Here is a 26397-nt window from a genome sequence, read left to right as displayed (position 1 = left end):
GGGCTTTCACTCTCCATTGATGGAGGCTTGATGATGCATGGGCTCAGCTTTAAGAGGTTTCTATCAGTGTTTACTGCACACTGCAGAATGAGGGAACACACCGGTCGTGTGTTTGAAAAAGGTTTTGTTGAATGGTTGCGTGGTCTTTTCAAACTGTGAATGCAATAAGCAACAAATAATTTATTTTGATGATGAGTTCTCAACCATGTGTGGCGTAAACGGTATAGTTTGCAAAGTTGTTCTAAGGTGCCATTTGTTTAAGTAACTACTCTGGTTTTGACCCCTCTGGTTTGAAAGCGCACTGGTTTATGCTACCTGCTTCCTCTGCTAACGCATACAGCATGTCCCCCTGTTTGTTCAAATACAATAAATGTTCTTTTTTTCATCTTCCGTTTGCACTACATTACATTTATCAAGGGAGATATGTTTTTTTTTTCCAACATATTGTGTGTTGGCTTTAACTTTTTAACATACAATCGTTCCCTAATTAGTTGGCCTATAATTAATTTATGCTCTTTGTTTGATGTATAGTAATACTTTGAGAGCAAGTGTGCCAATACTTTGCATAAATTTGAACCATTTTACTGCAGAGTTCAAAAGAAACAGGACTGTGTTTAGAAAAACACACTGTGCATTTAAATAATGCAATCTAGTTTTTTTTATGTGCAATGTTTGTTTTGAACTGAAATATTAATGAATTAACATTTTAAACAATCCATCATCATTGTTTTGATGCCACTTATTTTTAACACAATTATATTCTAATTGATCATTTTTCATAATGTGTGTGAGATGTTTTCCCACTTTGTTCGCCTCACAACAAAAGATTAATTACAAATAAGAGAAATGATCAAAAACACGATCATTAATTTGCAACAATAAGTTGGAAATTGCTGTTGTAATGCAATACAATGGGGTATGTGTTGCAAATTACCTCCTACACTCTGGGTATTGTTGTGTTTCTTCCCATGTGGTACAGTTGTTGCGCCACGAGATACAGCCTAAACTTTTGGCAAAAAGAAAGGATTTTAAAGGAAAATGCGTATATCTATTGTGATTTTAAGTACGTTTTGCTTTTACTTTATTTAACAGAGATCTCTTGCTGCACCCGTTTAGAGTGTCTGTGTCCAGCCAAGCTGATGTCTAAAGAGGATGGATATCCTAACATGGCCCCAGACACAGGGCAGTCTCAGGGGATAGTCAAGGGACCTAAGGAGTTGGGCAGCAGGAGAGCTGGAGGTGCCATCGCTAGCAGCATGGCTGTCAGTTTGAATGGGCCTCCAAATCATGTTGTCAATGGTGATGCATCGAGATCTTGCTCTGGCAAATTGGATGTTCCAAACTTGCACTTGATTGATGCCCGAGGCAGGTCACCCCTCTTTGGAGGTATCACCCTTTCTCCAAGAGATCCACTGCAGGGAGAGGAACGGAAAAGAACAATATGTTCCAGTATTTTTCACAGAGTTGCGCTGATTCGAATGAAGTTACTCCTTTCCCCTAAGCCGACATTTTAGCACAGATCGATTGGCCTTGAGATTCATAGGAATTTCCTCTTTTCATTTTTCCCGGTACATCTGCTAGGCAGAAATGCCATCCCTCAATCCACCTTGGTGAATGTCGCCCGTACCTATGCTTATTAAGGCTCAGAGAATTGCATTATGGCCCGAAGGTGAATGCACAGCTTGTACATTCAACAAAGACAACAATGAGCATAATGAAAAATTGCTACTTTTCTGCGACCGAAAATGTGTCCTTTCTGCTCCCAAGGGCACTCCATTCTTGTGTTCTTAGTACTAGTCATGGAGTTTTGTGAACCTGAAATATCTTCTTTTATGTGCCTTTTTCTTTCATTATTTTCTCTGCCCTCTTCCAATGATTTTTCTCTTGACAAATTCACCAGGGAGGAGTCCACTCTTGTGTTTCTTCGTCTGTGTGTGTTTCTGTGTTTTCCCTGTGTGAGTTCCATTGTGTGTGGCTCTCTCTGTACATATTGAGTATTAACTGTCTTCCATAGAGTACAAACTGAACATGGACACTTGAGATAGAAAGCCGAGGGAAACCTTGAGTTTGATGCTCTGATCGGGCTGAAGATGAACACAATGTCTGGGGGGATGCGCCTCACAGAAGTGCTCCAGTTTTGTTGAAGTTCCTATTTCTTCAGTCCTCCAAACTCTGTATAGACACACTCGAACAAGCATCTTTTGGCTCTTGAGCTACCTGAAAAACATAGCTTTGAATAATAAACAAAAAATAAAGCAAACATGCGCAGGAATATTTTGTCATTGTGTTTTCTTTTGGTAAATAGTTTCTTCACGTAAGTTGATAAAATAGAGAAAATATTTACTTTATTGTGTTCTTTTGTCTGTGTGTGTGTCTACAGGGGCTTTTCATCTTCCTGATATATGGGGTCTACAACACAGAGGTAAGTCTGCATTGTGTCTCAAGGCTGTCGGAGTGAATGAGAGAAATGACAAGTTCCTGACGGGGCTACGTGCTTAAAGGAGCGGATGGAGGGATGAAGGGAGGGATGGTGGGAAATGAAGGAAGAGGCGCCTGTCTTTCCACATGAGCGTCCCACTGCCCTTCATGCTTGGGCTAACTTATATGCATCCGGGCTGGCCATTAAACACTGACACGGCCCTTCTTCCAACCACTCATTCCTCACCCACATTGGCTAATATTTCACTGCCTCTTTAAGTTTTTAAACTCACGCTGCTCCATTTAGCATTCTGACAATACGCTTGTGGCCAGTTGTGGAGTGTCTACCAGCTCCTCTCTTTGTCTATGAGCAAAATAGTCTCTGACGGAGGAGGGAGTGGTGAAATATTGTATTGAAATGGTTTGTTATTACCATTTAGATGTGCTCACTTTAAAAAAAAGTACGGCGTAGAGATTTAAAATATAAATACATTTCGACTTAATGGATGGGCTTCATTTAGCAGTATCACTCTTGGTCAAATGCTTGTGTTCTTTTGGCCCTGTACTGTATGTAAATAGCAATAATTCTAAATGTGCATAATCAGATACATCTTGGAGCCTTTTTGAGAGCCGGGCGATTTAAGAACTTTTCTCATTTCTCATTTTAAAATGCCACCCAATGCCGTGTCACCTTTTTATTCACAGGCTGTCTTAAATAGTATTTGTTCTCAAGGACAATAGGGTTAGAATGGTTTGGTAAATCAAAACCACCAATACGATTTAATTCTTTTAATTGGTTGTAAACCTTTAAATTGGTAGATGCTCCACCTCTACGTTAGCCCTGTTGATTGGACTGAACCCACCAAGGTCATTGGCAATGGGGCACTGCACAATGCCCCCTTCCCCACCCCCCACTCTCCATCTGTTCTCTGCTTCCCTTCTCTACATCCCTCTGTCCATCCCTCCTCTCTATCCCTCTCTCCATCCTCTCTCTGCGTCCCTCTCTCCATCCCTTCTCTCCTCTCTCTCTCCACCCCTCCTCTCCATCCCTTCTCTCTATCCCTCCTCTTCATCCTTTCTCTCCGTTCTTTCTCTCCATCTCTCCTCTTCATCCCTCCTCTCTTCCCTCCTCTTTGTCTCTCCTCTCCGTCCCGCTCTCCATTCCTGCTCCGCAGCCTCCCTTTCATCGCTCCGTCTTCCGTCATGGGTGTTACTGACCAAGGAAGTCAAACCCATGTCGCTCCCATCCCCTTTCTGTCCTATCCACTCTTCCTCTTTTTGCTCTTTTCTTTTTTCTCTCTCTTTCTCTATCATTCTCCACGATGGAGCAGAGGGTGAAGAGGTGTCCCTGAGTCATGAGACACTGTACTGACACGGCGGAGGCTTGGGGTCTGACCCTGTGCATTGTAAAATAAATCATTGGCGCATTCTTGCTTAAGTGGCTTTTTTAGTGCCCGGGAATCCATTTTCTTACTCCAAGTTCTCCTTGACCCTGGGGTCTTAACAATTTGTGAGCAACCCATGTACGCCTCCTGCTTTTCCAAAGGGTGGCTTTTGGGAAATGTTATAATCTCGCTTCTCCACCCCCTTTCTCCAGTGTCTTTTCATTACCCCACCTCTTGTTCCTTTTGGTTCCCACTTTTTTCCTAACATATCTTGCTTTTTTTTTTTCTTAAATCCATCTTTCTCTCTCAATTTCCTCATGCATCATGGAAGGTGTGACAAAGAACACAGGCAGATTCCAGTTTCACCCCTCTGACATCGAAAGGAAATTCTTGTTTAATTTAAAAATTGCAGAAAGCTGAATGGGAATGATCAAAGTTTTTTCTTTTTGTGTGTGTGTTTAGTAAATCAGATAATCAAAGAGGGGAAAAAGAGAGGCCAGAATGAGAGGGCTCTGTTCTGTCTGTATTCATTTAAACAAACTAGACCCAGATCACCAGGGACAGTGGAACCTCTGATTTGATTACGCAATCTCAGGCAAGCTGCTAAGAACGTGTGGGTGATAGCCCCCCTCGTGTGCCGATACTTGTATCTGGCAGTGACACACATGCTAAGTTCAAGTAGACTGATTCAACATTGAGATTTAAGTCTACGAGGCCACACTATAAAGTTTCTATTAGTGGTGAGGGTTGAACCTGAAAGTTGTTGTGGCTTTGAAATTGGTATTATTAATACTACAATTTATTAGGACTGTGTAGCCAAGGTGCCAGGGCACTGTCAAAGATTATAACATTTTTATAACCTATATTTCCAAAAAAACGTTTTGAATGTACAACAAAAAATAAATACATACAAAATAAGTCTTTTTTAAATTATACTGTAAATAATACAAAATTATACTGTAAATATAGTGTACATTACAGACCGGATTGTGAGTCTTTTGTTCAAAGACAGAGCAATATTCTCTCATATGCCACTCCTGATAACAAGGATTTAATGAGGATATTCCTCAGGCATCATTAGAAAACATACACATACATCATCCACAGATAATACCCATTTAATACAACATTAATTACCAAACAAAACATTTCCATTATTCATCTAATTTAGTTTTTCCTTGGTGGTCACCTTGTAATCCTTTGCTTTGACCACCTTTTCATTTTACTCAATTCCAAGGATGTCGGCAGGTGATAGCGTTCCTCCGCTCTTTCATATGGTAATCGTTTATTTCCATTTACATGGGGAGACGCAGTTGCATCATCTCAAAACCTTGAGAGCAAACAAAATGCCTTAACCACATAATGATCGTCTAAAACAATGCCCTTCCCCTCATTGTCAAATGATTAATTAAGTCATGTCATGTAATTTCCTCAGCTCGCTTTGATATGAAGCGAAGAAGCGAAATCCCCAGGATTTTCCCTTGAACGTTTGCGCAACGCTTCTGTACATCGAGCCTTGCGATGTGTCAAGATTAATAGTGGGCTTTTATAAATATGACACTGCCACTGTTGATTCTGCCCTGTCAAATGCCGTCTGGTCTCTTCATTATATGTCTGTTCAACAATGGTGTGCATGCAAAACATCCCCCCCACACCTCCCACACTCCATTTATACACACACACACACACTCTCTCTCGCGTGCGCGCTTTCTCTCTCTTATGTGTGTGCACGTATTTCAGTGTGGCGTCATAATTTATGACACGCCAAGGCCTAATGAAGCCGTAAGCCATAATGCATATTCACTAACGTGGTGGGTTGGGCCGGGACAGGTCTGGGTGATGAGCGTTGAGCCGCTACAAATTTACAGTAAGCGGTGACAGCACACAGACCTTATTGGATCTAAAGCATTACATAGAGAGGATGGCTAATGGGGTCCATGATTCTTGCAGTTTTCTTTTTCATGCCGATAGTTTATGAAGTCTTTATGAAGACAGTATGTCTTTATGCAGTATATCTTTCAAGGTCAATTTGGTATGGAAATAGAATGGAGGAAGACTGCACACATTTTTAAGATAATTGTCTGTGAGGGAAGGTTGTGGGTTCTCTAAATGCCTCTGAATGGCATTCTTTGTTAAAACGGGTAATCATTTTCCACGTACACATCCTTTCCACCGACATGAAGTATGTTTCAAATACATCTGCAAATAAACACAAAGTAGCTGAGTGAATAATCAGAATCAGAATACTCTTGTAAACAGAGTTTAAACAGGCTGTAGGGATTGTACATGTGTACTGCTCACAACAGTGTGTCAGATTTTGTTCCTCTTTGAGCACAATAAATGCAATCTGTTCTGCTAGGGCAGTCGCTAGTCCTCCAATAGCTCCATTTGTTGTTGGCCTGCTCTGTGTGACAGATGATAGCTTAAAGTAGTCTCCTTAGTTTGCGGGCTCTATGTGTCACTTTCAGATTCCATTACATATGACAAACTGCAACATTTAAGTTTTGCCCCATCTCTCAGTGGCCTGAAAGCCTGAAGCTTCTTTCTCCTCTATCGATCTACTTTCCTGTTGTTTTTATTTGATTTTGAATAGCATGTTTTGGTTGTTTTCAGAGGGTGCAGACTCATATTGGGAAATTTGCTGTTTGGAACTTTAATCAGAAACACTTATTTTTCTCTTTTTTGTTTAGGTTCGGAGCACTGTGAACAGGATCAAGGAGAGAAGAAAAGCTCTTAATCTTTCAGTATGTCATGTACCACTTTTCTCTTTCTGGGTTCTGTATGTGTGTTTGTGCGGTAACATCTGTCTGTTTTTCTGTGTGTATTTGCGCCTGACTGTGTTATGTTTCTCGGTGTGATTGTGCGTGGTGCAGTGCCACAGTGGATGTTGTGTACACCTATATGTATAAAAAAACTCTACTTTTCACAGAAGCGATGTCAATGACATGCAATGCTTCTGTAGCAGTAGTCCCAACAGTGGACACTCCATGTTAGATGCCCTTATACATCAAACATGCCCCCTCTGTAATAGCCCCCTTCTCCCCATTGCAGCCCTGCAGCCCCCCCCCCCCCCCCCCACAGCACCTTTATCCTCGCAATGTCAACCTCACCACCGGGTTACAAGTTTCTAATCCTGGACGAGCTGTCCCCTGACATTAAAGTGTCAGGCCAATATTTATACCTGGCCGGCCGCTGCTGCTTGGAGATCACTTAGCCCCAGCAAAGCGCTTTAAAAGTAGTTAATAGCCCAGCAACCCCCCCACCTCCCACCCCCTCCTCCAGTGTCCCCAATCACACACACACACCTGAAACACACAAACATGCACGTGCACACACCGAACCAAACACATATATTCTCCTTCCAGGTTTTACAAACGCACACACACACACACACAGAGTCTACGACACCCTACTACAACTTGGCCCTTATGAGTGATCACATTAACTCCCTCCTGGGTTGTCAGGCTTTATGGGTCACTACAGTTTGTACTAGTCCCTGTCCATTCCATCAGGTCATTGAGAAGGGAATGAGACCATTTCTAAAGGCAGATTGATTTTAGAATATCGCCCCCTTCTTCCCTTTGACCCTCTGACAGTCTGAAACTGCAAAGACAGGGACCCAGTAAAAAATGACTGCAGGAACGACCCCAGCCCCCCTCCCCGACCCCACTTCAGGTAGCTTGATATATCGCGCCCCCCACATTATCAGTGAGGGTCCCCATTTTAGTGCTCTTTCTCTCTCTCTGCAATTTTCCAATCTCAGAGTCCACCATCCAGCTTGCCCATGCAGCCAATGGGTTTTTTTTTAGCTCATGCTATTTTGTCCCATAAATCTGGCAGAAATACTGTATCCACCCATCTTGGGAGAGATAGGAGGCATTTGGCTCTAGATGACCGCACATGCCCCTATATTTCCCCTTGTTGTAAAACACAAGATTGTGTATTGTGTTGCAGAAGAGAATCATGTGACTAACAAGATTCTGTCTAGCACGGTGTTACAGCAAATAGGTATTGTGTGAGACAGATGAAATCTGACAGAATTTCATCCTTTTCTAAAGGTTTTATGTTAAATAATGCAACTCAAAACTGGAATGATGATATGTAAAACGTGTAAAACATGAATTACGATTTGGATAGAGGGGTCGATGCAATGCAACATTTATTGCATTTATTTTTCGATAGAGTTCCAGAATGTACATCAGAAAGCACTTGTGTTGACTTTTAGCACAAAACTGCTAATACAATAACAAGACATAATAGGTATGATCAAGCCTCCATTTGACAACACTGTGTTAGGCCCACCAAAACGAAACACGTTGTTAGATAATCAATATTAGTAATGACACTTTCTCCGCCCTTGATTTCATTCCTATATCGACCTCAGCAGTCTAGTTTTCCCCATGCCCTAGTAGAGGGGTTGAGCACAGATTCTTAGCCCCCAGGGTTGTGGAGCACCTCTAGTTATTTATACACAGGCTGACCAATGTTGCCTGCTTGATACCACCTGCCTTCTGACCCTCTCTGACCTCCCACTTGTACACACACTGCCAGATTGCTTTGTGAAATAAAGCTGTCAGTTGCACCACCCAAATAAAAAACGACCCCCCCCACCGCCTCCCTATCCTCAATACTTGGAGTTCCGTGTCAGTGACAGCACTGAAATATAGATATAAATTGGAAGCGGATTAGTTTTTTGATCTTAATTCAAGTTTTGACAAGATATAGGAAGCAGGGTGATGAGTGTGTGTTTTGTGTTTGTGTGTGTGTGTATTGTGAGTGTGAGTGTGTATGTGTGTGTGTGAATACACTCTGTACGGGGAGTGTGTGAGTGCGTGTATGCATGGCTCTGAGATATGTACTTGGAATAAACCAGGCAGTTAGAGGAGCGGCTGGCATAACTTTGAATGTTTGTTCGGAGGTCTGCGATGCTGGGCATTCCTTCATGACAGGCATATGTAATACAAGAGGCTGGGCCCATATAGGCGCTGATGCTCTCTGAAGTCTGTATAATAGCTGTGCAAACAAATGGGATTCAGTGATTGAGGTTTATTTTGGTCTCTGATGGGAGATGCTCTGTTTGAAATCTGCTAATTTATGGTCTTCCAAACGTGAAATGGTCTAGCAGCTTTTGCTGTATCTCTGTCAGCAAATGTGACATATTTCCAAGGTATGACTGACTTTTTTTTAAAGTAAGAAATGACTTGGCATCTACCATTTACATTATAGACTATTTAAACCATGTTAATACCATTTAATGGTACTAGACTATGCTTTAACATTGGATTTAACTTATTTACATAATCTGTCTGAGCTACAAACTGAATATGACAGTCACATTGTTTTTAAAATGTATAAATTTGCTTGATATAATCATGAGTTGGTCTATTATACATTATTTGACTATAGTATTTTCTCCCATAGTCCAGTCTGTCTTACCTGTGTTTCCCCTCAGAACTGTGCCAGTTCCAGACCCTCCAGCTCCGTGACGAACACTCGCCCCACCAGCTCCCCTGTCCCTGGGCCCCCTTGTCCCCACAGCCCTGGCCGGGAGGAGAAGGAGGAGGAGGGGCCCCTCCCTGGCCACAAGCCCACCCTCTGCCCCATTGCCCCCCACATCTGTGAGCTGGCGGAGAGGGAGGGGAGCTCAGACAACGGTGAGTAATCTTCTGGGTTCTGTAGGCCTGTACTTGACACTTCCAGGGCTAAGTCATTCACCACACACAGCCTGGCCTGCCTGACCGCCTCAGTGTAACTCGGTTCATAGGTCATGTCCTGTGCAAAAGCTGAGCTGAGGTCACAAATTGTGTGATGATTTAACAGCAGTAATATCTTATCCAAACATATACAATACATTCTCTCCTTTTTTTTCATTGTTTGGTATTTGCATCAAATGACCTTGGTCATTTAATTGAGTTTTAAACCAGAATAGACTGTATCTCTCAGTTGTGTGTAGGATTTCAAATACTTAGGGAATAGACAACAGAACTCTAGTGAATACTCAGTGGAGCAATTCAATCAGAAAATGCAGAGCGAGATAAAACAACACATTTTATGTTGTCCTTGTATCCTGAGAACTCCTGTGACTGTACAACTTCACGCAAAAACGAAAACCCTATTTATCATATCAAACAAAATATCTAAATCTGTATCTTATATATATCTTTACACAATCCCAGCACAATAACAATCTGCTGCAAAAAATACAGATGTCAAGATTGCTTGAACAACACCAAGTTTTTATTTTTCATTATTTTTTTGTGTGTGTGTGTGTCTGTGTGGAAGGGGGGGGGGATGCTGATATGCAAACCTGCTAGGCATTAGGCGGGGAACGAGGAGTAGCGTTTGGCACCGAGAGTGAACTTAGACATGAGATCCTCTGTCCAACCCTGACAGAGTCCAGAGCCTGCAGATCCCAACAGCTTCAATCTAGCTCCCTGACCCAGGGTGTACTCAGTACAGTTAGAGTAATTGAGAGGGGGGGAAAGAACATTTTCAAAGTGCGGAGAGGAGAAGTAGAAGGTTGCGTAGCGGAAAGAAGAGAAAGAGAGAGAGAGGGGGGGGGGGGGGGGGAAGAAAGAAAGAGAGGAGAAAGGGAGAGTGAGAGAGGAGGAAGGGCGTTGAAAGATTTTTTGTATCTAGATATCCAGGTAAAAAGGTTGGCAAAGGATTATTCCCCCTTCTGCCAAGTCATCTGAAATTGGCGTGGGCATCACTCTCTCTTGCACTGTAGCCCATGCAGTGATTTTTCACTATGTCCTGGATCAGAAATTACAGTGTGAAAAAAACTTGTTGGGCAATGAGCCACCAGCATCGTGAGATTTACAGACCCCTTTTCCCCCCGCCACCCCTCCCTATAAATGGCTCCAGACTCAAGTGAAAATGTCGTTTTTGTCCTTTATTCATGCCACACCAGTTCAATCCTCCTCCTTTCCAATGTCTTCATCTCCCAAGCTACTGCAGGCGGTACATACTGTATGAGCAACACATCACATTACATTTTCATTGTTGGTACAGCGTGTATGGAGAAATATCGATTGTCAGCAGTTATTATCCAGCTCATTTCCTGGGCAGCCCTGATGCTAACTGGATGCAAATGCACTTGGCTTCGCATGATTGGCTTTCTGATGAGCTCAGCGGTCCGGGCATACCTCACTGTTAAAATACCTTTGTGCATATGAGGCACACGCGCAAACACACACACTGTAACTAATCATCCTGACGATTCCACTTGCCTGCCCTTAATGCGACGCAACATGAACAATGATTTCATCTACTAACAGGCCATTTATTAAAACTTGGTAACTGTAAGGTTACGGTGGTGTGTGGTGTGTGTGTGTGTGTGTGTGTGTGTTTGTGTGTTTGTGTGTGTGGGGGTCAGAGAATAGAAGAGGAAAAAGTCAGAGAAAGAAGGGAAAGACAGTTAACAAAAGTTACTGCAACTGTGTAGAGAAGAAAGGCAAAGGACGGACCGTAAAGGGAGAACAGAAACCTTGAGAGAGTGGGAATGAAAAAGGAAGCGAGAAAGAGCGAGGAAAAACAATCACAGACTCGCAGAGTGTGCGAGGCGACTAGGCTTGACGTTATGTTGCCGGCTGTGAAATAACGACGGTACCTTCATGTCCATAATGAGAATGAGTGCTCCTTGGTATCGTGACCTCATGCACAAGGCTTGTCGCGCGCTCTGAAAAATTGCAACAAAGACTGCTTCTGATCACTTCATGCCTCTCTCCCTTTCGTGGATGCCTCCGTTTACATTGACCAACTGCGACAATCGGCGGAGGAGAAAAGAGCAGAGGAGAAGGAGAAGGAGGAGATGGCAGGAAAAGAGCGAGGACAAGTGCGTACGGAGGAGTGAAGTGAAGAAAGAACAGGAGTTTGTGCAAAAACATGAGAGATGAGAGAGGGCGTGAATGTACGACGCATGAGACCCACAATAGCGTAGCAAGGCTGCAATGAACAACGTGATGCCTCGTCTGTGGTCTCGCGGCCCACTTGAACTTGAACTGATGTAAGGTTGGTTGCAGATGTCTTCACCCACCCCGTCCCGTTTGACTTTATGCGGTCTTTGGAGAAAACAGCTGGTAAATGAAATGTATCCTTGTCACACATGCACTATATATCCGCTCAAATAAGATGTTAGACGAACAGAAATCTGTGCTGACGTTTTTTGGCTCACTGATAGAACGTGCTGGAGCCATGTGTCCAGGCTGACATCTGCCCCGGCCTCCTCTCTCTGAACCCTCCTCTCTCTGAACATGTGGTCCTCAGAGCGGCCTGCAATTAGGGGCCGCGAACACAAAGCCTTGCCTGGTGTCTAAATAAGAGAAGAGGTTGGACCCTGGATCGCATGCAACAGCAGATTACACCCAGATCCTTCTACCGACAGGGGGATGACACGTAGACATGCATGCTCTCACACACACACACGCTCTCACGCACATACATACACACTCACATACACACACACTCACATCCTCCTTGTCACACACGTTTAGGCTGATTCATTGAGATGGCGCAGAGTACCTACTCTGAAAGGAAAAAAATGCCCAAGAGAGATGACAACATCGCCGTCCCAATCTCATCTGCAACACCAGTTCAGAACCTCCCCCGACCCCCCCCCCCCCCCGACCCCCCCCCCCCACCCAGCACCTCCCTCTGCCATAAGGGTTAGTGAATCAAAATGTGCACCTGGAAGTATCCGGAACTAGGGTAATACAATAGGTTTAAAAGACAGAACATAGTTGACTGTGGTCTGCTATGTAATACTGGTTTTTACCCTGGAGACCATAAACAATCAAGTGGATGCATTGTTGGGAAATCTTTGTTCGGGCACAGTGCAAAACAGTTTCGTACATTGTTAGAAACCATTCAGACACCATCCATCCAAATTGCAGTTTCATTTGATTACTTTCTAGTCATAATTAAACTACTATAATAACATCAATATTTGGATAAAAACTTTGACACCATCGAGTCATACTAGCCACAACTTTTGCACTGGTATTTTGTTGTTTTTATCAGTATTATTAGTTAGGCTTGGTATATATTGTGTCTGTGGTGGCAAGGTTAGTTTATCTCTTCACATTTCATCAAGGATGATAAGGACACAACTATAAAACTGCTGTGAAGAGGTATATCCAGAAAAAAAAGCCTTCTGTTCTCTCCAGGACCGAGTCTTCGCTTCAGAACCGTTGTTGGGGAACAACATCACTGATAGTCCCCCTTAAGCTGCACACGCTTCATGTTCAGTGTCTCCCTGATGCAAAGTGATGGGGACTAATTCTACATCTGCTCAAACTAAACGGGCCCTAAAGTTCAGCCAACTCGAAACTTCAGCCCTCCCCGCTCTTCTTCCCATATTCCGTTCCTTCATTTGCACGTTTTCGGTGCGTCTTTCTTTCATTTTTCCCTCCCTGCTGTCGTGAGTGATTGACAAATAAGTAAAAGGGCGACCTTGATGGTGGTGTGTGTGGCGTTCCGCGGTGTGTTTACTGGATCTGTGGCTGCAGATCGAGGCCTTGTCATCCGTGGACTTTGAGGACTTGATTGTAGCTCGCCGTGTAAATACCCAAACAAACAGCTGGAGTCGAAATGTGCAATCGTTTTGCCCCGTATTTACATTCCTCCTCTCTCTGTCTTTCTGTCTCTTTTCAGTTTCTCTCTCTTTTCAGTTTCTCTCTCTCTATCTTTCTCTTTCTCTCTCACTTTCACTACATCACTCTTACTCAAATTCTATTTAGTTGCTTATCTTTCTTTTACCTACAGTGTGTCTCCATTTCTGTCACTTTTTCTGTTTCCCTCTATCTCTTTTTCTTTCATCCTCACTCTTTCTCTGAGTGGCAAGTATCTGGGGCCAAGACTAACACACATGAATTGAGAACCACTTAAAGATTTCAAGTTTTTTTGGGTGGGAGAAATGAATAAGTGTCAATAGTCAGTTCAGGCAATTGATTCTCTCAGGTTAGGTTTTGCTTTTCTAAGATGAAAAAATCTGTTCAACTTCATCAGATCTTTTTGAACGCAATGCTAGTGCACAGCATTGTCCTAAAGCACATGCACTGGCACCTAATATTTATCAAACCCAATGAGGAAATAGACAGATGAAATATGGAAGCCATTTTGTTGTTCTAAAGGTGCCTTAAGTGCGCCTGTTTATGCTTATGCACCCAGCTGCTTCAAAGCATGCAGGGATTCCCAAATTAGTTTCTCTCGCTGTTCTACATAACGCCCTCATGCTTGGGCAAAACAAGGCAGATAAATATATTCATAATTCAGAGAAACCACTATGGCGGAATGCCAGTCATTGTCAGCTATAACAAATTGGAGGCAAAAAAGTTGAATTTGTATCTGCTTAGGAGGCTGACTGCATTATACAGAATGGACTGCGAGCTTTGTGGTAATAGACTCCATGATGGATGGCCAGACCGCATAGACTCCCATTCCTCTGCGTTATCCATCTATTTATCTACTTATTTATTTATGCCATCGCCCACAGAGCGAGCCAGACAAACTCGGCATGGGGCTGGGGTGTGTGATCATTCGTCCTGGGTGTCCGTGGGTTAACTCCTTATCGTAGTAAGACAGGGATGTATACATCGTTGTCCTAAACCAGGTACCGTAGAGTTGACTACCTCAGGATGTAAAGTTTTGAAAATATAACCTTTGATTTGTCATATCATAAGTGTTTCAGGAAGTTAAACGTGCTGACTAATATGTCATCTTATTTAACATTGTTACTGTTAACATTATCAACGCTATCATCGTTCGCAACATCATTTCGACTTTGTGCCTGTTTCTTGACGGCATCTCCCAATGATTGATTGAAGTGATAGAGATTACCTCCAGTCTGTGCTACTGTTTTCACCCCCCTCTGCAATGCGCTCCCTCCCAGCACATGCACGCAACGACAGCTAGTTGTCGTTGTCACAGCATGGCTGTCACATCCCGCCGCAAACCCAAACTGAACCCCCTTGGGGGGGGGGGGGGGAAACACACGACGACTTGGACCACTGACACCAAATGAGTGAGGATCGCCAACTGCGATCCAAAACTAACATCTCCCCCGCCCCCCCGTCCGCTCCCCCTTCTCCCCCCCCTCCCCCCTCCCTCCCCCTTTGCATATTTAACCCCGCTCTCGGTTCCTAATCAAGGGCGTCACTCAGGGGCCCGTGTTGCCCCTGTGGGGGGGGGGGGGGGGGGGTGACCTCTCCGGGGCCTGCCTGTCTGCCTGACAGCCCCCCCCCCCCCTCCCCCCCCCATGTCTCACCACACAAGGATTGGCAAAGGGGCGGTGGTCCCCTCTGTGCGTGCGTTTGCCTGCCTGTGTACCTACGCACACTTGCATGCATGCACTGTACCACACGCATCTGCGCGTGCGTGCGGACTGCGGACAACACCTTTCTGCCTCTTACACCGCGGCAGTCGTGGCGGGCGTCAGTGGAGGCATCGGTGCTGGGGGGGTATGGGGGATGGGGGCCGTAGATCAGGGCAGGGAGGATGGCGGAGCGACTTGGGGTGACAGGGGAATAACATCCCTTTCTCCTCAATCGACAGGGACCATAACTCCTGCTTCTCCAGGGACAGATTGAGAAAGGCAATAGCCAGGAGCCGCGAAGCAGGCCACGCTTAGGAGAATTGAACGTTAAAGAAGCGGCGGCAAGCGCTGCTGGATTTTTTAAAACTTCTGTACTCTTTTTTTTCTTCTTCATACTCCCCCCCCCTCCCCCCCACACACACACACTTTGATAAACTAGCAAACGATAAATTGCTTGGGTCGCTGTACTCAATTTTTTGCCATTTGGAGATTTTTGACCTCTGTGGGAGAAACAGGAGCGATATATACTTTTTTTTGCGGTGACATAGGCTGCAGGGTCTGTCAATGTATGTTTAGTCTCAGAGTGTATAGCACTGTATGTAACTAGCTCTGGTGGCCTCATGCTCTGTAAAGCCAGTCTTAGGCTAGGGGGTGCTGATAGCCTGGGAGACACTGTCTGGGGACTAATACCCCAGCTGGGAGGGGGGGGGGTACTGATGAAGGCCACTAAGGGGTAAGCATTGGTGGCGGACCTAGTATTATAGTCGGCCCCACTTAAGATTATTGCAGGGTACTGTGAGATATCCCTCTGGTTTCAAGGTTGTGCTGCAATTCAACAGAATGCAGTGTCATCATTTCAAACACTCACTCGATGGCATGTCGCAAATAAACACATGTAAATGGTCATTATAATCGAGCATAACTGTGTGCTAATAACGTAATGAGGCAAATGTTGTGTCTCGTCTCTGAGAGCGTTTATGGCTATCGCTGCGTCAGCGTTGGGTACGCTCTCCTTCTTTCGGTCTCTCCATCTCCTGTTCCTCCATCCATCCCTCTCTCTCTCGCTCCTTTCCCATGCACAGCCACAATCCCCGCGGGGACATCTTTTATAGCTTGATCAATTTTACACTCGATTATCGAATGCCTTTTAATAGCTTCTTTATTTTCAATTATAACCCACAGTGTCTCGCCTTCTGGGGTTGTGACCCGCGCGCTCAAACCCCGCACAGCCGTAAAATTTAAAACCCCCATCTCGGCAAATGATGCTGCTTTAATCATCGCATGCATTCGGTTTTAACCATCGCGCTGTCACAACATTATCATAGCCAGCTAGAAACAGGGAGGGGAATTTAGAGGCAAGAATAGTATATGTCATTTGTGAAATAAAGCATCTTCCTTCAGGATCGTTCAAAATGTATTGATTTTGGTGCAAAACAAACTATCTACTGTACCAAACAGAAGATGTAAGAACATGAATGAATATTTACATTTAGTCATTTAGCAGACACGCTTATCCAGAGCGACTTACAGTAAGTACAGGGACATTCCCCCTGAGGCAAGTAGGGTGAAGTGTCTTGCCCAAGGACACAACGTCATTTTTGGCACGGCCGGGAATCGAGCCAGCAACCTTCTGATTACTAACCTACTGACCTTCCGATTCCCTTACCGCTCAGCCACCTGACCCCATGAATATTGGCCCTGGTAAGGTCTCGACAGTACATTCCCCCCTAGCAAGGATCTCTAAGCTTCATTCAGGATCTCTATGATCACCCGTCTGTGGAGGGGTAGATACAATTTGAATGGGCGTGGAGATTAATCGTGAGAATATATTTAAAAAAAAATTGGTGTTATTAAATTGAACTTGCCTCAAGGCACTGTCATCAAGTTGATGTAAAGGCAAACACGGACAGGTTCGCCAAATAAGGCGGAGGGGGCTCGAGGGGCAGAAGGAGGGCGGTGGAGGGGAGAGAAAACCCCCTCCAGTGCCGGCAATACGATTAGGAAGATTGACTTCTGATGTAAAAGGCTGGAGTTTGTCTGCTAGAGTCTGCCTCACACTTTCTGTCCCACGTAACCTCTGCCCCCTACAGGTCCTGAATGTGTGTCTGTGCGTTGGGTTTGAGTGCATGCGCTTACACGCGTGTGGTATGCGGATGAAGGGGGTGTGCGCGTGCGTGGCAGGCGACCAGGTTACCCAGGCACCTGCTCCACTGAAGGTGAAAGAAGTGCTCACTTGAGCTCATTGAAAAGTAGATGTGACAGTAAATTTTTCAGCCCCCGAGACGGGAGATCTTGTTATAGCAGTCAGGATGGGGGTCAGGGCAGTGGCTGTTGATGATTGAGGAAAAGAGAAGTAAATTCATTCTGCTTCAGGCACTTTGTCAAGTGCCAGTAGCTTACCGTTGAGAGCCACTCACCCATCACTGTGTTACGGCCCCAGAGGTCACCCCACTGCCATAAATCAGACTCGCCTCGCCTCGCCTGCTAAACCTATTGCTTGCCTCTGCCTCATCCTGAGGAAATGAAAAAGAAGAGCCCGAGCTACTGCCGTTGTTGTGACCGCCTCTCCTGGCGCTGTCGTCAATGGCACGTTAGAGGGAGACGGCGAGTGAACACGTCCTGCTACATGTTGCCACAAAAACCACACACGAAAAAACACGCAAAAAAAAAGCCTGTGTCTGCATGCATCGATCCTCCGGTATATTGGTTCATTAAAACCCGCCTTCCAGCTTCCAGATTTTTTTTCTCCGTGTGGGCTGTTTATGGGAACGAGGCAATTAAACAGGCAAGAGACCGGGATCTTCATGATTTCTATTGATTTTGCGATTTTCGTGAGGTTTGTAAGCGACAAGGTGCTTGATGACTCTTGGCGAACCTCCTTGGAGTGCTAATTAAAATGGCAGCTGATGCACAGGTGTTGGAGATTGTTAGGAGACAGGTGCATCACCCCCCCACACCCCCCCCCCTTCCAGTCCCACACCCTGGACCACCGCAAGAACACACACACAAACACAAGAACTTACTGTACAGGCAAAGGCTCGGGAGAGGAGACGAGAGAAGAGGAGAAAGGGAGGGGAGGAGAAAGAGAAAATGGCACAGGGAAAGTGAAGGAGAGAAAGAAGAGTTGCAAAAGTTGCAGAGAAACATTATAGAAAATGGTCTTGAGGTGTCTATACTCGTCACTAAGCATTAAGCAGCAGCCATGTTCCATGTTCCGCTACAATTTCATTCACTGGCGCAGAATATACAGTATCTGGCTTGCTAAGATGTCAGATATTTCCCACTAAGGAAGTCTATAAAGAATCAAAAGGAGAAACCTGGAGTTATGAGATGAACACTACAAATATTTCCCAACAAGCCACTAGCCTGCTTACTTACCAATTTCTTTTTACCACTGAACTAGTAGGCTTTCTAGTGTTAGACTCTCTTCAAGTACTCCAGTCTACACTATCTCTCATTTTAAGTTTCAGTGTCTGATTAATGGCGCTAAATACCCAAACAGCTGCTGCCCGCACGGAAGCCATCAAAGAAAATGTGAAAAAAGTGGAAAAAAGTGTCTTTGTCTCCCCAATGTGAAGTGTCAAATTATACTGAAGCGTGCATGGTGCATTTTTGTACGGTAACGTAAGCTAGCTCTGTAGAAGGTACCTGTGTATATGAGTCTGCCAACACCGACAAGAACTAGCGACACCAATCTCTCATGGCTCGCCTCACGCATGTCTCACCTACAGACCACCAAGGCCTCCAAGCCAAACACCAACTTGAACGCAGAACCCTACACACTCCCGTTGGGATTTTTGAAGTGTTAATTGATACACTGTATTGTGAAATTATTGATATTACGTGCGGCCATGTGCAAACATTTTTCTGGGACGCTGAGTTGGGTGAAGAAGAAAGTGGGCAAATGTGGAAAAAGGATCTGAGGTGTGTGTGTTTGTATATTCAGAGATTTGTGTTTCTGTGAACGGTGCATGTGTGTATGTGTACTGGAACGTCTGTGTGTGTTTTCACATATTTGTGTGTGTGTGTGTGTGTATGTGTGTGTGTGTGTGTGTGAGTAGAGGGCTGCTTTCAATATACTCTCTTATTAGGGTGTGATTATCCTGCTGCGCCTGGCTTCTCTCATGTCGTGACTGGAAGTTGGAAAGGCCAGGGAACCCTGGGAAGCCAGGCGAAGAGTAAAAACTTCCTGACAAGACCCTCGCATTCACCCCCTGCCTTTCACTGCCAAGATGGCCAAATTGTTGTTATTTCTAAAAACAATGGTACATTCTGACTGTGATCGCTGGGTTCTGGCCATCGAATGAATAATCAACTGTGTTCATTCGAATTTGTTTATATTTAGGTACTTATTATATGCAAGTTAACAGAAATAAGAATGTTGAACATGCATATCTCGAGAGACAGTGTTGGTATTTGTTTAGCTTGTTTGGCCTATATCTAGCCGCAGCAGTTTTTCCTCTCAACCTCTGGAAGTTGACACCATTTAAGAGGCGCTAACGTTAGCCGTTAGCGAAAGGTCCACTCCATCTCTCTGAAGACGTTTGGCCGGCCTGTCCACAGGCAAACCCCACTCCAGTCGAAGCCTACGCAGCTCACTCTGCCGCCAACGCCGTCCTCTCTGGCATCGTTTTGCTAACCTTTCAAACAGCGAGTGGCCCCGTGGCCCACACTTTGAAGAAGGAAGCCGAGCGGCCTGGCTTCTTGCCACCAAGGATGCGGGCCACCGTGCTGCTCCGATCTGACGGAATGTTCCAAAAAAGGAAAAAAAAGGAAGGGAAAAAAAACGGAAGAGAGAGAAAACCGAAGGGAAGAAAAAGCCGAGTTACTGTGCAGGGGGGGTCTCCAGGGTCTGTCCAGGCACTTTGTAGCGTACATATATCAGCTGTCACCCAGAGGCACCAAAGAGACACACAGAAACACAATGGAACCGACAGATGGTCCGAAACAAACCTGCATGGAGGGAAAATAAACGGAATTGGTGCTATTAAAAAGCTGTTTACCTCAGCCAGACGTGTGTCTGTGCGTGTGTGTGTATGTGTGTGTGCATGTTTTATCCTGACAAATGCTGTGTTCTCAACTTCCAGTTCACGGTTCCGAGGCATGATGGAAGTGCATCGGTGTGTGAGTGCATACGGCACATTGGTCGTACACGTACCACGGTGAGGACGAAACGGACGGGGGCTCCGTTTTCGGACCTCGTACTTTTGCGCTGTCCTCTCGGCTCTCAGCCAACTCCTCGGTCAACCTTCTGCCTGATGGCCGTCCCTGTGAACATCAACCTCCTCTCCAACCCCCCCCCCCTCCCCTCCTCTAAAGAGAGGCCTGACACATCAGAATGATGGACTCCTTGAATCCACTGACCTTTCTCCTCGCGGACGGCCTGCCTTCCCTCCTCTCCGCCCTACCTCCTTCACCCTCTCTGCCTCTCCTCCCCCCTCCATGTAGATGAGACAGAGACAGATGAAGATATTTTGCGATGGGGGGGTGGGGGGAGAGATTTCACGGTTATGCACGGAATGAATTCTGGCGGCCCCCAACTGCCCACCTCCCAATATAAGAGATTAATACTGACATGGGGCACTTTGAGACCAAGACAGCCATGAGAGAGAACAGGAGCTAAGCAGTGTGCGGTGGTGGTGGTGGTGTTTGTGCGTGCGTTTGTTTGTTTGACTGCGGTATGTGATAACTTTGCAAGGACAATTTTGGGAGATGTAACTATACGTTTATATCCCACCACGGCAAATAATTTTGTGTACTGCCTCCCTGGTCCTGTCATTAATATCTAATACAGTGTGATTAAATATTAGTCCTCCCTTTATTGTGCCATGAAAACAGGTTTTGGTTTTGTGCTGAGTCAGAGCTTCCATTCCCTGTCCGTGATATGTGATTGACATGTCTAAATGAGTCATGAAAACAAGGGCGGGACCAGACAATGTGGCTGACCCTGTCAGAGCTGTCTTATTATCAGTCACAGCAAAGATCAAATGAACAAATCTGAGAAAGCTTTTACAGTAATTCTTTGGGGAACATTTTTGGTATATATAAAAATATATGTATTGTACATATATACAAGTTAAATAAAAAAGAAAGCAAAAGTGCTTTCAATTAGTAAAATTATTATCATAACTTATGAATAAATATGTTGCATGATAGAGTAGCGAATTGCTCTTCTAATTCCAATTTACTAATTGTGTTTCACAATGCTTTTATATAATTACAGAAGAAAATAACAAAATTAACAATACATTTTTTCATATTTTCAACATTTCCTGTAGTATTTTCTGTTCTTTTAACACATACACCATCTACCCGAAGTCTTCTATATTCAGTTTGTTTGTATGGCAGTGAGTGAACAGCAGAGACAGTCATGGCCGACCACTTTCAGGTTTACCACGCAGTACATTCAGGACATGCAGGGTGTATGTTTGAAATGGCGACCGTGACTTACGAGGGAGACAAACTAAGGTGAGTGTGTGTTCATGTGTTCACAGGTCCACTTCCTCTTCCATGTGTTCCAGAGAGACTGGAGGAGTCCTCGGTCCATGCTTCTCACTGCGTCCTTATCCCGATCAAGGTAACACACACACACACACACACTTAAAGGCTGTCAGATCTGGCAGCGTCTTCTGTGGCCTTTGAGGTTTCGGTAACAGGAGGTCAGGCAACAGTATTTAACCTTTGACCCTGAGACAGAAACAGCTTGAACTACAGCCCAGGTGATTATAATGTTGGGAGTTAACACACTCTGTCAGAGCAATCTTACCAACACCCCCCTCCCCCTTCTCCCTCTTGTTCTCTCCCTTTGTCTCTCTCCCTCTTTTTATCTCTTTCCCCCTCACACTCTTTTTCTGTGTGTGTGGGTGCGGTTAACTGTTACTCGTAGTCTGCGACACCGACAGCGCTACTGTGAAAGCAGGGCGCTTCAGCCTCAGCCGTCTCCACTATCCCACCGTTCTGTCAAGGCCCCCTGGTGGCCAGCAACAATAGCACAGGGCCAACTATCCCCATTTCCTCGCTCTCTGCACAACTCTCTGTGCGGAGTTGTGGCTGTTACTGTCGCGTGCGTGACGTGATCAAACCTGACTAGGGCCTCTGCTCGCCTTTGTTTGCTTTTCAGTTGGGTGGTCCGCGCCTCTCCCTGGAAAGTGGACGCCTTGAGACGACGATTCATCTTTGAAGGGGCCGGGTTATGGCCTGAAAACCAATACCCCCAGTGTACACAATTAAGTTCACACCCGAGGTTATACAGGGAAATGGTCTCCATTCCATGGAGGTGTGAATCGGTTGAACCCGGGCAGAATCAGGATTCTCTATGGTCAAGGTTACGCAATTGGGGGTGGGGTGGCGGGGTGGGCTCTGAGCAGGTTGGCTGTCCCCATAGCGATAGTGCCTCTTTGCCTACTTTCATCCAATCACTGAGACAGCTCTTCCAGTGTTATGATCACTCTCAGCTGTGTTAGGTTCTGCTGTGGGAGACTTCTACTGTGCCGGAAAATTCTGTGTTTACTTTGTGTTGCGTGGCTTTATCCTCGAATGCTTCAATTTATATTGTTTTGATCCTCACGCCGAATATATTGACTGTATTGACTTTTCTTCCTTGTCCTAAATGTTTCCTCCTTTGTTAACGAATGTTGTTGTTGGCGTTCATCGTCTCCGCAGCTTTTTGGCCTAACTACTACTCATTGTTTATTTGTCTACAATATACAAACTCCGAATCCAGAAGCCAGGTCAATCCATGACAATAAATGACAGCCTCCGTTAAAGTGACTGTGTACAAAATGCATGTAAGTTTAAATGTCACCATATATATGAGACCTGTGGCAACTAGACAACATGAACACAAAATAAATAAATAAAAATTCTAGTTTAATTCAATCCCAGAAGTTTCTCTGACTCACTTGTCTGTTCAGCGTACAAGGGGCCTGTCACAAGCCCCCAGCCCTCATCAGAGGCACCACACGCGATTGGGACCCCCACAACAGGCCAGGTGGGCCCCTCCACTCACACTCAGTCAGGGCCCCCCTCCACCCCAACCCCCGGGGCCTCCCTTGACTCCCACTTGCCGGCTAGCTTGTCAGTCATGGCATGGGGGTGGTGGTGGTGATAGGGGGGGTGGGTTCAGCCGGGCTTCCTGTTTTGCCCGAGTGCAGCTCCCCTTCCTGGCAAGGGACCGCTGATGTCAGTCTGTCAGCGAAGAGGGAACATGTACACACGAGAGCAGGAGCGCACTATGGCTTTTGTTTTAACATGCTGTCGTGTGCACACGCGCTTACACACACCTGCAGTTGCAGTCAATGCTCTTTTGCTTGTTCGCCCACAGAGGTCAAACACACACACACACACACACAATCACACAGTCTCTAGTCATCTCTCTGCTTCCAACTTCCCTCCCTCCCACGCACAAACCACACACAAACCCACAGGCGCATCCTATGTCCAACCTTAGAGAAAGACTCGGTCTGTCAGAGCTCTCATGTACCATTAATCCGTTCAGTGGCTGGCATGATTGATCAATTAGCCCGCTTAGACGTGGGCTTTAGCTGATCAATACCAGTGTTCATCTGCCCAAAGATTTTCATTAGGCCCTGCGCTCTGCATGAGCGCATCCATTAGCATAGTCCAAATAGGTGGTGGAATGGAATGCAAATAGCCTGTTACTGCAAACAGCCAGAGAGCTGTGACATTTCATGGTGTGTGTGTGTGTGTGTGAACAAACCAAGTAAATTAAAACTCAGTGAATGAAAGGAATCTGATGAGAACCAAATCACTCAATTAGCAATCCGTCAATTAGCCCAAATGACAGAGCATTACTGTATTTCATGATCAACTCCACGTTGCTCGTGTGCTTTTCAGAAGAAAGCGAGGATACACTGTGTCCTCGCCGCTCTGATATTTTTTATCCCGGACCCCCGGGATGCACCGGGGATGCGGTACAGACAAACTCACCTTTCTCACCCTTTATTAAACCTCTGTGGCCAGCACCATTGTTTCATCCAACAATCCTCATTGAATAAAAGTATGCTGTCTTTTGTTCTACCGATGTGTGGCCCTGTCAAGGGTCCTGTCGTTAATGTGCCATCACCACGCCTCATATCCTCATTAGACACCGGCGCACTGATGTTATTTCCTGTGTGTGTGTGTGTGAGGGCCAGAGAGAGGTAGGTGTGTGTGTGTGTACTGTATTTATATGTTCACAGGTTGGACAGTTGGTAATTCTGCGTGCACGCGGGGGTCAGTGAGTTGAGGATTCAATGAGTGTGTGTGTGTGTGACGTTTGTGATGAGAGAGTGCGCTACATATCCCTCAACAGTGGACTATGGTCGAAAGAGTTGCGGCACAGAAGTTGTGTCACCACTGCTAACACCTGGGACACGCATGATGATGATGCATTTAGTTTGCTGTGGATTAGCAATGGATTGTATTATTCTGGTAAAACAGGATATATGTCGACATTTTGTGAATGAATGTCACCTTTCGTCGAGGGTGTGGCAATCTGAATGACGAACACAGCGTCCTGGAGTTCCTTTGATTTGGTGGATGGGCGTTGGTTAGTGAGCACAACCAACAGGAAAAGATTATTTGGGGGTCATTCTGGTGTTGTTCCATAGACCACAGAAGCACACACGCACACACACTCAATGTCTCTCCCATGCTTGTCATCTCAAACACACATACACACAGATACCTTTTCAGTTTTTTCTTCACTCTTGATCTCTCTTAGCCTCTCACATGTACACACACAGGGTATAAGTGCCGATGACCAGTGAGGTTGGTCATTTTGGGGACGGGAGGGGGGGCAGAATGACATTTCCGCGTGGCAGTGCTGGGGCAGAGGATGACACCCGTGTCCACCCCCTCTAGGGAGGAAGTCCCCGTCAGAACACAACAGGAAAGAGACAAAGAATAACAAGAGCACATCTTTTTGGACATTAAATCACTTCCTCCAGGGAAATGCGCTGACCTGCTCTTCTAGGTTTACCTCTGGGTATATCCTACTGCCGACCGAAGAATCGATTGGTGTGTGTGCGTGCTTGCGCCAGTGATCGCACCAACACGGAACATGAGTCCAAAGATTTTGCGAGCGGTTTTCTCAATTGTAAGTCCAAGGGGTGAAACTATCAGCGTTCAAACCATTCACTCAGATCCTGTCACAAGCTGTAAAACTGTGATTTCTGTCCATATAAATGACCTTTAAAAGTCAATTTTATTATCAAAAACTGTTTTGACAAAGTTGATTATTCGACCATGAAAACCTGTCAAGATCCTTTGGAAGGAAAAAATCCTACACAGACTGAAACACGCACACGATGAATGAATTTGTGTCCTGCAAGTAAAAAACATGACTTCCTTCCTCCCTGTGGGCATCTTCCTGTTAATGTCTGAAATGGGGGGTCAGGAGGGGACATAGTGGCCCCAGGTCTTGGTGTGGTCTGGTGATGACCCGAGAACTCTGTCACCTTTAGCTTAGCTTAGCATCACTGCCACAAACATGCAAAACGCCCTCCATGAAAACAACCCTCATGACCATTAGACCCTCACATGAAAATGATGCATGCTGCCCTCGTAGTTTGTGTGTATAAACACTCACAGAATACTTTGAGACATCAAATAATCTCTCAATTGCATACATATTGTGCAGAGGTGAGGCATTTGTTTTATTTCTATGCTGGTTTCCCTAAAAGAAGCAGAAGCTGTGAATGTTTAATTTAACAGCTCACGTTCACAGCTTGGAAGGGGCTTGTGGTATATGATGGGGTCCGACTAGGGGCCCCTGGTCTCTGGGTGCAGTCATTAGGCCGACTCCCCGGTTTGGAGATAAGAAACCATCTCTACACTCCCGTCTTATTGAAGATGCTCCCCTGCTATAAGCACATCTATTATGTATGAGTTTCAAATTCATACTGACATTTATATCAGTTCTGGATTTCTGTTTCTGATTTGGCTACAAGGGGTGTGTGTGTGTGTTCACCTACCCTCCTCCCCACCCTCCCACCCACCGTCCAATCATGACCAAAGTTGCTGGAAATTCAAATGCAGACTGTGATTATTTATTGCGGCGTCCAAACTTAATTAACACGTGGACTCTGGGTACTGTAGACACAAGCAACAGCTTGGGGTATGATTATGTTCAATCAATTTTGTGATTTTTCTTTTTTTTTGTCTTCCTGTCTCCCTCTCTCTTTCTCCCCCTTCTCTGCCTTCCTTCTCTTTTCCTTCACTTTTTTTGTGTTTCTTTCTCTGTCTTTCTTTCTCTCTCTCTCTCTCTCTCTCTGTCTC

At 45.1% G+C, this 26397-nt stretch overlaps 1 protein-coding gene across 3 annotated transcripts in view; it reads left to right on the top strand.

The window, feature by feature from the left end:
- The window catches only part of LOC146254747 (adhesion G protein-coupled receptor D2), a 65075-nt gene that overhangs the window by 31809 nt on the left and 6869 nt on the right, over window positions 1–26397 (top strand). Inside the window, exons 21-26 of one of the 3 annotated variants that reach the window (XM_084676343.1) lie at window positions 2381–2422; window positions 6494–6547; window positions 9256–9461; window positions 14714–14716; window positions 21591–21694; window positions 22238–22995. In XM_084676343.1, the coding sequence (XP_084532469.1) occupies window positions 2381–2422; window positions 6494–6547; window positions 9256–9461; window positions 14714–14716; window positions 21591–21694; window positions 22238–22278 (450 nt within the window). In that variant the 3' untranslated portion in view covers window positions 22279–22995. Of the gene's footprint in view, window positions 1–2380; window positions 2423–6493; window positions 6548–9255; window positions 9462–14713; window positions 14717–21590; window positions 21695–22237; window positions 22996–26397 lie in introns of those variants that run through there. The other 2 variants (XM_084676342.1, XM_084676341.1) reach the window with 2 other exon arrangements.

The sequence above is a fragment of the Hypomesus nipponensis genome, chromosome 16, assembly GCF_054491055.1.
Source record: "Hypomesus nipponensis isolate SF chromosome 16, ASM5449105v1, whole genome shotgun sequence".
Taxonomy (NCBI): Eukaryota; Metazoa; Chordata; class Actinopteri; order Osmeriformes; family Osmeridae; genus Hypomesus; species Hypomesus nipponensis.
Note: the sequence above shows the minus strand (reverse complement) of the source record. Positions and strands in the feature narration are given on the sequence as shown.